This window comes from Ictalurus punctatus, chromosome 20 (genome assembly GCF_001660625.3).
Source record: "Ictalurus punctatus breed USDA103 chromosome 20, Coco_2.0, whole genome shotgun sequence".
NCBI lineage: Eukaryota > Metazoa > Chordata > Actinopteri > Siluriformes > Ictaluridae > Ictalurus > Ictalurus punctatus.
The window spans coordinates 13184291-13195226 of record NC_030435.2 but is presented as its reverse complement, the minus strand read 5'-3'; the positions used below and the strand labels follow the sequence as shown (position 1 = coordinate 13195226).

The 10936-nt window shown below is 37.9% G+C and overlaps 1 protein-coding gene across 2 annotated transcripts in view; it reads left to right on the top strand.

Moving 5' to 3' along the window:
• The window catches only part of yeats2 (YEATS domain containing 2), a 59551-nt gene extending 48844 nt beyond the window's left edge, over nt 1-10707 (top strand). For both annotated transcript variants that reach the window (XM_053673559.1, XM_053673558.1), the window contains exons 27-31: nt 2681-2919; nt 4196-4270; nt 5170-5243; nt 8107-8184; nt 8466-10707. In XM_053673559.1, the coding sequence (XP_053529534.1) occupies nt 2681-2919; nt 4196-4270; nt 5170-5243; nt 8107-8184; nt 8466-8508 (509 nt within the window). In that variant the 3' untranslated portion in view covers nt 8509-10707. The remainder of the gene's footprint in view (nt 1-2680; nt 2920-4195; nt 4271-5169; nt 5244-8106; nt 8185-8465) is intronic.
• Nucleotides 10708-10936: the final 229 nt, after the last annotated feature.

Here is a 10936-nt window from a genome sequence, read left to right as displayed (position 1 = left end):
AGCATCTGAATGATTCAGAGGACAACTGGGTGAAAGTGTTGTGGTCAGATGAGACCAAAATGGAGCTCTTTGGCATCAACTCAACTCGCCGTGTTTGGAGGAAGTGGAACGCTGCCTATGACCCCATGAACACCATCCCCACCGTCAAACGTGGAGGTGGAAACATTATGATTTGGGGGTGTTTTTCTGCTAAGGGGATAGGACAACTTCACCGCATCAAAGGGACGATGGACGGGGCCATGTACCGTCAAATCTTGGGTGAGAACCTCCTTCCCTCAGCCAGGGCATTGAAAATGGATCGTGGATGGGTATTCCAGCATGACAATGACCCAAAACACACGGCCAAGGCAACAAAGGAGTGTCTCAAGAAGAAGCACATTAAGGTCCTGGAGTGGCCTAGCCAGTCTCCAGACCTTAATCCCATAGAAAATCTGTGGAGGGAGCTGAAGGTTCGAGTTGCCAAATGTCAGCCTTGAACCCTAATGACTTGGAGAAGATCTGCAAAGAGGAGTGGGACAAAATCCCTCCTGAGATATGTGCAAACCTGGTGGCCAACTACAAGAAACGTCTGACCTCTGTGATTGCCAACAAGGGTTTTGCCACCAAGTACTAAGTCATGTTTTGCAGATGGGTCAAATACATATTTCCCTCATTAAAATGCAAATCAATTTATAACATTTTTGACATGCGTTTTTCTGGATTTTCTTGTTGTTATTCTGTCTCTCACTGTTCAAATAAATCTACCATTCAAATTATAGACTGATCATTTCTTTGTCAGTGGGCAAATGTACAAAATCAGCAGGGGATCAAATACTTTTTTCCCTCACTGTATTACCAGTTGTAAACCAGCTGTTTGTTGTACTAGTCCTATGACTTTTGTCTAATTTGTGTAGGATCAAGATTTAATCTGATCTGCTGGAATGGACTTTTAGCCCTTGTCGCACTTTTGTTTTCCCTTTTTATTTCGTTAAGGTGTAATACTGATAGGTGGCACAGCGCGCTCGGTGAGAACATATGGGCTTGACCAGTCTCCTCAGTGCTCACAGTGAATGTGATTATGATTGTTATTTTGCAATGCAGTTGCTGTTCTGTTAATTGGAGAGCATTTTATCCTGACCTTTGTTCCATTAACTAATTGCAGAGGCCAGAGTTTTTAAATGCTGTGTAGTTGTGGAGCCCAGTGCCTGTGCATGTCTGTAAATCTGCTACTGCAGGGACACGGATTAATCAGCAGAGCTTTACAAAGTGGATGCTGATCCTCTGTTTCAACTAAATCTTTTAATTATTTTCATCACGTGTACGTGCACACGTGTGTCTGTTCTTGTGTGTGTGTTTTGTACCCAAGGGTTTTCTCTATGCATTGAGCCCTCCATGTTTAATCTGTCTGCTGAATATTTTAGAAATATGCTTTTCACATGTATGACTATTAAAAGATAGCTAACCATTTCCTAACTGGCTGGTCAGTTCAGCTTGAAGTGGCTAAGGCATGAAAATTACAGTCTGTGGTCATAAAATTAAGGGCTGAGCACACTGAAAACACTGTCTTGATCATTATCACAACTTGGTGCACTGAAAGAAAATAATCCTAATGACAAAATAGCAAACACTTTGTATTGCAAAAGTGTAACAAACACTTTGCATAGAGATGCACCGACGTGTCGGCTGATAAAGGCTATTTTTCACACTATGGGCCATCAGTCGATAGTTTAAAAACATCCGATGTTCAGGGCCGATTGTATCCTGTCAATCAAAAGAGGGCAGGAAAACGCATCGGATTCATGCTGTGTGTAAAGATGATGTGTTTTGTGTGGAATGATGACAAAACTGCAGTTTGTAAGCTCTGTAATCTCTGCACTTTTAAAAAATTTTACACCGGAAGTGAACAGCAGTGAAGCGGGAGTTTCGGCGTCAAGTCAAAAAAAAATTTGCCACGCTGCTCGAGTTGAATTAAAGGGCCAGTACACCGTTGAAAGATTTAAATGAAGATGAGTTGACAAAAAAGTATTTATTGCACAGAAAATATATTTGTAGAGTAGTATATTTCATATCCAGTTAATGTTAATATATAAAAAGTCTATATTATATATGGCCAGTGTGATGTTCAGTGATGAAGTAGAAATGCTTGTGTTTGTGGTGAGTGAATGTGAGACTAACAGGTTTTTTAGAATTCAGTCAATGTTAATATGAATTAATAACATTCAATAAGTTCAGAAATCTTACTTTAATCTTCAGAATTTAGTTCATGTGTTAATGTTAGAGTAATGTGTTTTCTGCTCGAGACCAGTTACTGTGAAACAATGTGTTGATATGGAGAGAATAACGTTTTATTTGCATTTTATTTTTGTGGAATTGGAACTATTATTAATTTAAAAGAAGGCATAAAATGCAGAACTATCAATATCGGCTGATATCACGCTGAATAATTGGCTATAGGTATGGACTGAGAAATTTAGTATCTCTACTTTGTATTGTTAAAAGGTGTGTTGTCTCAGCATTGTCTATGACTAGGTGACAGGAAAGTGCTCCTAATAAAGAGATCACTAAGTGTAATTATAAAGTTAATCTGTGCTACTCTGGAGAATATCTATTTAACTTTATAAAATCTGTAAGAACTCTGGTTGTGTGTGTGTGTGTGTGTGTGTGTGTGTGTGTGTGTGTGTGTGTGTGTCTATGTGTATAGAGTGTCCCTCTACTCTGACAGATGGTGAGGAACTGTGCCAGCGTCTTGAGCAGTTGCAGAGGATTCTGAAGACTGAGCCAGAAGAGGAAGACACCGAGCCTGTTGACATTGTTGCTGTCAAAGAGGTCCACAGCAGCAGGGTCAAGGTCAAGCAGGAGCAGGAGGAGACAGAGGAGGAGCCCAAATACTTCTTAGGGTTATGTCCCTCCTCCCAGTTTGTCAGAGACACAGCAGAGCAGGTGATTATCATTCAGACAATCATTAGATCAGTCTGTTCTATTGTTACTACTGTGCTGCTTGAAAGTTTGTGAATCTTTTAGAACAGCGCCGTGTTTTATTCAAAGAATCTATCAAAGTCTTCACAACACATTTGTGGAAGTGTATCATGGCATGAAAAAAGGAGTTTCTGAGAGCCTCAGAAAAAGAGTTGTTGATGCTCATCAGGCTGGAAAAGGTTCTAAAACCATCTCTAAAGAGTGTGGATGCCACCAATCCACAGTCGGACAGACTGTGTACAAATGGAGGAAATTCAAGATGTCACTCACTCCATGAGCAAGACCTGTAATAGTCCACGAGGTCACAAAGGAGCCCAGGGTAACTTCTAAGCAACTAAATGCTTCTCTCACATTGGCTAATGTTCATGAGTCCACCATCAGGAGAACACCGAACAACAATGTTTTACATGGCAGGGTTGCCAGGAGAAAGTCAATGCTGCCCAAAAAGAACATTGCTGCCAGTATGCAGTTTGCTAAAGATCATGTGGACAAGTCAAAGGCTATTCGGGGGGGGATTGTGGATATATGAGACCAAAATAGAACCTTTTGGTTAAATGAGAATTATTATTTTTGTAGAAAGGAAAACTGAATTCCAGCATAAGAACCTTTTGTGAAACATGGTGGTGGTAGTACCATGGTTTGGGCCTGTTTTGCTGAATCTGGGCCAGGACTGCTTGCCATCATTGATGGAGCAATGAGTTCTGAGTTATACCAGTGAATTCTAAAGTAAAATGTCAGGACATCAGTCCATGAACTGAATCCAAAGAGAAAAAGGATCATGCTGCAAGTCTAAATGTTTCCAGTAACTGTTGATCAGACCTGCACATAGGCTTGGAGGAATTTTAGCCCATACTGTACTGAGGAATGGGCTAAAATTCCTCCAAGTCGATGTGCAGGACTGATCAACAGTTACTGGAAACATTTAGTTACAGTTATTGCTGCACAAGGGGGTCACTGAAAGCAAGGTTCACATACTTTTGCCACTCTCAGATGTAATATTGGACCATTTTCTTTAATAAATAAAAGTCAAATTTTTTGTTTACTTGGGTTCTCTTTATCTATTTTTGGGACCCGTGTTAAAATGAATGATGCTTCAAGTCATATTTATGCAGAAATAATGAAAATTTTAAAGGGTTCACAATCTTTCAAGCAAAAATATACATCTGTCTGCAGGAGACTTAATTTAACTCTGCTAATAATCTAGGTCGCTCTTTCATGCTTTATCACCTCTCTCTTTCAGATTAGTGTGAGTTTCCAGCCAGTTGAAGTGGAGAGGAATGTCTTTGCTCCAGTAGTGGAAGCCATGATTCTCAAGGTAGATATTTTTGGGACAGTGGGACTTCTCTGCCTTAGCTGTGCCTTCATTTGTATTTTATGTTGTGTAATACTGAGTGAGTTAGTCTATATGACTTAATTGCATATCTGCAATGTTAAATATTTGGGAATTTGGTTTAATGTAATTTAAGAAGATTTTATTAAATTTGTGGATAAATAAATGCTAAAATATTTAAATGGCTTTGCACCAGGCTAAATCTAGTTCATTTTCTAAGTCTTAGAAATAAATCTTAAATTTCATTGTGTCTGGATGAATAAATTTGTAATTAAATATGATTAGTTTGTTTTGACTTTATTCTCATTAGTTTGCAAAAAAACATTTGTTATAGTAATGACACAGACGTGCTTGTACCGAATAATATGTCGCAGGCCAAAGTTAGTTATCTGGAGATTTCCTGTGAAATATGTTTTAATTATGAGCAAAGTTCTGTCTTGATTCTGAATATATTCAGCACAGACAACAGTGACAAAACGAAGAAGATAGTGCATGCTTTGGTGTACTTTTCACCACATGTAATACAGAACTACCATTAGGCAAGATCCTCATGCTGAGTTTCTCAATGTTTTTTATTTGTTTCATGTTTGAATTTGGTGCCAGCGAATAAGTAGTTCACCTGTTTAATGATTCTTATTGCACATGCATGTTCTTCTCCAGAGCCTTTCTGAATTCACTGTGAGGTTATGGCATATATGACACAGTGATTCTGCTGCCGCAGTCAAATGGCAGGAGTCTGTCAGAGGAGGCACACATTTTGAAAAGACAGTCACGTTTGCATTCTCTCTGGAGAAAAAAGAAGCTGCTGAATAATGAACAGTATTTAATCTTTATTGACATAACCTGGGCTGTGTTGTAATTTGTATAAAACCATTTGTTTCCAGGCTACACAACAGTTTGCCAGCGAGATACTGAGAGAATCACTAGCAACTGCCTATGGGAAGTCGCCTCAAAACAGGTATGTGCACCCCTGCAATAATCTCATGTATTCATCAATCCAAGCATCATCAAATATGTTTGTGTTTATTCATCTATCTATCTTTTCCTGTGTCTAATGGTTCATGGACACAGTACAAGCCCTTGACCTGTTGAGGTAATCAAGGAGGTCAAACAATTCTGGAAGCATAATTTCTCTGTATGGTCATAAGTGGACACCGTACCATAACATTGATTATGTAGGCCTTCCCCCAAATGATTGCCACAAAGTTGGAAGCACACAATTGTGTAGGATGTCTTTGTATGCTTTTGCATTAAGAGTTCCTTTTACTGGAACTAAGGGGCCCAAACATGTTCCAGCATGACTGTGCCCCTGTGCACAAAGTGAGGTCCATGAAGACATGGTTTGCCAAGGTTGGTGTGAAGAACTCAAGTTGCCTACACAGAGCCCTTTTTTAATATAAATATGCATTGCACATTTTGCATTATTACCTGCAATAACACACAGTAGAGGTGTGCATCAGGATTGGGATCCCAACAAAAATATGTGGGAGGGAGATGGTGGTGTCTGGAAAGAGAAGCTATGTGTGTAAAGCAGGAGCCAACAGACATGAGCTTATTTGTTATTCAGGAACCCAGTTTAAGGATGAGGCTGAGTACTTGGTCAGCATTTCTGTTTGATGTCATTCTCAGGAGGGTTGCTCTCACACAACCCAGATTCTCATACACATTCACACAGATCTCTGCCTCAATCGCTCCCAGTCACACACATGAGTGCATCATCATCTGTCTGTCTCTCTTATCTCTCACACACAACCAGACTGTTAGCAAAGTCCTATTCATTGTGGCAATTTATTTCATCTTCTCATAAATGGTTGATTATATCATTGCTATATACGTGAATGGGAAATTGTAGGTACCTCATGACTAGATCAACAACTTAGCCCTCTAAGCAAGCAGAAACTATTAAAAATGTATTTTGGTGCATCTCAATTTGTTGTTACATCTATATGTTAAGACAATGAACTGATTAAACAATAAAAACATTTTTAAAAATAGTTTATACTACACTGAACGTGATTGATTCAAATAGTTTCGCTGCTTGTGGTGATGCTATTGCCCAGCACTGCATAATGCACATTCTGATCCACATAAATGAATTATTAACATTAGTTTTCTCATGCAGTATACATGCATAAACTATGCAAAAGCCTGATTTTAATTTAAAAAAACAAAACCCAAAAACTATTTTGACTTCATGGAGTGAATTGGTTTTTGACGAGAGGAAACATTCATCTCATGATTTAATCATTCATTTAAGACCATGTTTGCTCTTTTCATATAGACTACTGACTTTTTGAACAAAGTGGCACAAGATGATTTTTTTTTTAATGATAAGGTAGGAAGGGTTGATAAATATGATGATAAATTTGTGATACAGCTAGAAAAACAGGAAGGTAGGATAATAAACATGGTTCAACCCAGGACATTTCCACTGTTTCTCACGTTGGCATCAGAACACAAGTTATGTCAGGAGGCCATTACCAGATGTGCAGCATTGTGCATAAAAAGTTGGGGGGTTTTTGTAAACATTTTGTTAGAGATTTTATTTTATGTCTGTACACATTTATAAGTCAATTTTAAACTGGCAAAACATTGTATATTTCCAAACATTACACTACAACAAATAATTAAATGTTACAAAAAAATGTTTATTTCAGTAAAGAAAGCAACATATTATGTAACAAACCACTCTGCATGCAAAAAAAAGATAAGCAAGTCTCCAGAAGAACTGTGACAGATTCTCCAAGAAACTCAGTAAAACTTACCAGTTAATTAACTTCTCAAACTGCACAAATTGTACCTGAGACCACTTTTTTTTTTTTTTTTTTTTGTCACATCAAATATTGACTTTGTTTAGTTTATGATATTTACTACTACCTTACAGTTTTTTGTTTTTTTAAATTGAAGGCGTCTTTGCTTTACAGCATTTCTGTGCATGTGCCTAAGATTTTTACACAGTACTGTATAGTGAAGTGATCCCATTGTACAGTTTTCTCTGCTGTGACATTGTCCACCATTTTCCAGTGTAGTTGAATGCCTAAATGTAGTGGTGCAGTGCATGCCAATGCATGCTTCATAACATAGACCAGAGGTTCTCAACTGCTTTTGTGTGTTTGCAATTTTTTAATTACATTTCATAACTTTTTATGATTTTTAAAAAATTATTTTTATGACTTTTATAAAACTACATAACGGACAGGTATGGAACATGAATGATTAAAAATGTTTCTGAACACACTAACTACTTTGAACAAGAGAACTAGGCTGTACTAACATGGACTATTTTACATGTAAAACATGTTGCATTACATTCATCTTGCATTCTAAAAACATTCGCATATGAATGATGTAAATTGGGATGAAGGGCGCATCTCTTTATCCAAGACCTTGTTAAATCTCTGGCTCTCAGCCTGACAGCTAGATAAAAGGGAGGCTAAGCTCCGCCTCTCCCCAGCAAAAAGAACATACAGATTATTTTTTCTTTCTTTTATTGAAATGCAATAAACTAGTACCCAAATGATGTCCTGCCTGTTTTTTGTTTCTTGAAAACAATTTGCACCCCCCTACCGATCGCCCTCCAAGTTGAGAACCATGGGCACAGTCCAACTGATTTACAATAAAATAGGTGGCAACATATTTTATAAAAAAAACAAAAAAGTTTTCAATAGTTAAGGTTTTCGGATATAGCTAAAACGTCTAAATGTGTTTTAATACAGAATTTTAAAAGCCCTGTTGTTTTGTGATTTACCCAATGGACATGAATCTTTATTTCTGTCTTTTTCTCACTGGTTTCCTTCTCTTTACTTTTCCTTTTCTCCCAGAGTTCCTAGAGAAATCTCAGGCATGAATATACACCAGGCTGTCAGCTCGATACCCACCTGTGATTTCCTCACTAACAGGTACAACTACCTATCTTATTTTATTACTTCTTTGTATTACTTCTTCAGCTTCTTGTGGAAGTAGGACAGACATGCTAATGTGTTCATTTTGTGGTTTTTAAATATTAATCGTGAAGAAATCTGGTTAATGACTGTCAGTGGCTTGTAGTCTTTTATTATTACAGCAGTCAGCGTATGCAAAATGGTGCAGTACACCATTTTGCTTTGTTTAGTTTGCTTATTCTAATAAATGCAAGAATTGTTTGAGGATAAACCGGGGCTGTTTTCTCTTTGGTTGGTAGGTACATGGGCTTCCTGCTGAAGGATGGTGGCCATGCAGACTGAAAGTAGAATTGGACTGCCAGAGCTGCCACAATAAACTCTCATACACATGCACAGATTACTGGCATGCCTTATTTAACCTTTCAGCAATGCATAAGTACAAAACCTTCAGAGGCTGACCATTCCAACACAGACGTCACGTTAACAGCAGAGGTACAAACTGAAGATGTGTTTGGATGAAGAGAACCTGTGGTGGTTTAACATCAGAACTTCAGTTATCAACACATGGACATCACTGTCGAGTTTAACAAGATCATACATTTAGTGTCTGGACCTGTTTAAACCATCTTTCTCTATGTTCAGTATTTTGTTTGGCTTTCATCATTGAGAGCATCACAGTCAGACCTGTATTGTATTTGATAACACTATCACAACTCTGTATTGCACTTGGTCCTGTGTAATTGTTTCTCTGCTTGTCGGGCTATTAGAGCTACACAAGCACCTATATACAAGGAGGAAAAAACTATATCAAGTGTCAACTGGGTAGACTGAGTGGAAAAACCAGAGGCACTCAATATACAGTCCATGGGCCTGCTGTACATGTCTGTTAGTTATTCTTAACTCATCCTCATTTCACTGTTTTCTATACAGACAGTTTAAGTGCATTTCTGAGTAGAGACTGCATAGTAGCAATACTATTCATACAGAATGGTTATGGTAGTGGTATTACTGATATACTTATGTATTCACTGATCTTAATCCATAGGAGACCAACAGTTGACCAGAAAACTCCAGTAATCATATGGTAATCAAGAATCTTTGTGTTTGTGGGAGAATGCTGGTTGGGTGTGTGTTTTGTGTATTTGTTGTGGTCTATACTACAAGTCTTGACCATCTTCCGACAGACAATGCAGGGTGTGTGTTTGTTAGCTGATAAAATACACCATGAAGAGGAAATTCCAGTGTTGTGAACATGTACTTTGTAACATTTGTTTTGTTGTAAAGATGGTTGGTGCTTGATGTAGACTTGCTGAAGTCTTAATATTCAGGTGCTTTTATGTCACTGTACACACAAGCCTTTCTCACACTTGGTCCTAGGTATGTCTGCATTGTATGGTTTTGTGTATTCAAACACACCTTATAAAACTTGTTAGTTACTAAGCCATCTTTAAGCTGACTCAGCTATGCTGGAGATGGAACAAAGCTAAATTATGCAGCAGTTGTCTTTCTAATGCCGGAATGGCAGTTAAGTGTTCAGGAGGAAAGATTCTGGGTCCAGATGGATCATTCATGCAGAAGGTGTTGAAAATTGGAAGAGTCCAGTGTGTGAAGAAATCTAGCCAAAAGTGATTATACAACTAATATGACAATTAATGGACTCCGACTTACCTGCTGCTTTCTCTTGGCTTTCATTCGATTTTTCTTAGCTTAAATAACCTTTTAGTCTAAGCAGTTAAAGTCATCATTAGGGTTGTCTGTTGAACAACTGATGCTGTTGAGTGCAAATTTGCATAGCTTTAGGACAAAATGAAGAAAAAAAGGAATGAAGTGAAAAACTGAATATGGTCTCAGTTCCGAATTTTGCAGTTCTCTTTCTGAATGTGAAGATAATATTTTGGAGAAAAAAAAACACCTCTGTACCCACCGCCTTTAGAACTACCTCCAATCTCTTGTATCCTCTAACAGGCTTTTGGATTGCCTTAGTTGTAATATTTACCCCACCACTCTTCCTGTCATTTCTATTCTAACTTTGTCAGTTTGACTGGCTAATCTTTCCTCGTTCTTCTTGATACATCTATTATAAACTCTGTCAGATACTGCCTTCTTCAGATCAGGTGTGTACACTGTGAGGATCATGACAAAATGTAGACTTATTGCCTTTAGTTCTTTTCAGGTTTTCTGTTGATTGTTGTCTTGTAGGATACACTCACATTTTTTATTTTTTTGCACTTGACTATGTCATTTTCTACATTATGATTGATGTAGAAGTAATGAACCAGCAATGCATCTGTCCAGTGTGTCCGTGTATTTGTAAATGTCTAATTATTTGATTGTGTGGGTGCCAAGGTTAGTTTGCTCTGTGACAGTTGTATATTTTTGTGTATGCACGTGCTCGATGCACGAACAGACTTAACTAAACAGTCATTAACTGTTTAACCAATCTTAATGTATTGTAGACATACATGACCAATTATATTTTGCCTTGTAATGTAACTAAAATGATGACTATTCTTGTATTAAAATGGTAGATATGCCACTAAATGCTTTTTGTGTGTATATACTGTATATTATGTGTTACCGAGACACTGTATACACTGTTGGTGCTCAGTGCCTCTGCTTATACTCTCTCTTCAGCTTCTTTTGTGAGGGATGGAGTAGTGTCATCAGATTTTCTCACTCGGACCAAAGAGAGAATGATAGAGGGACCAAACATGGTTGCATGAGGTTTACTTACTAGTTTCTCCCTCATGTCAATGTTTGCAGGTTTGGG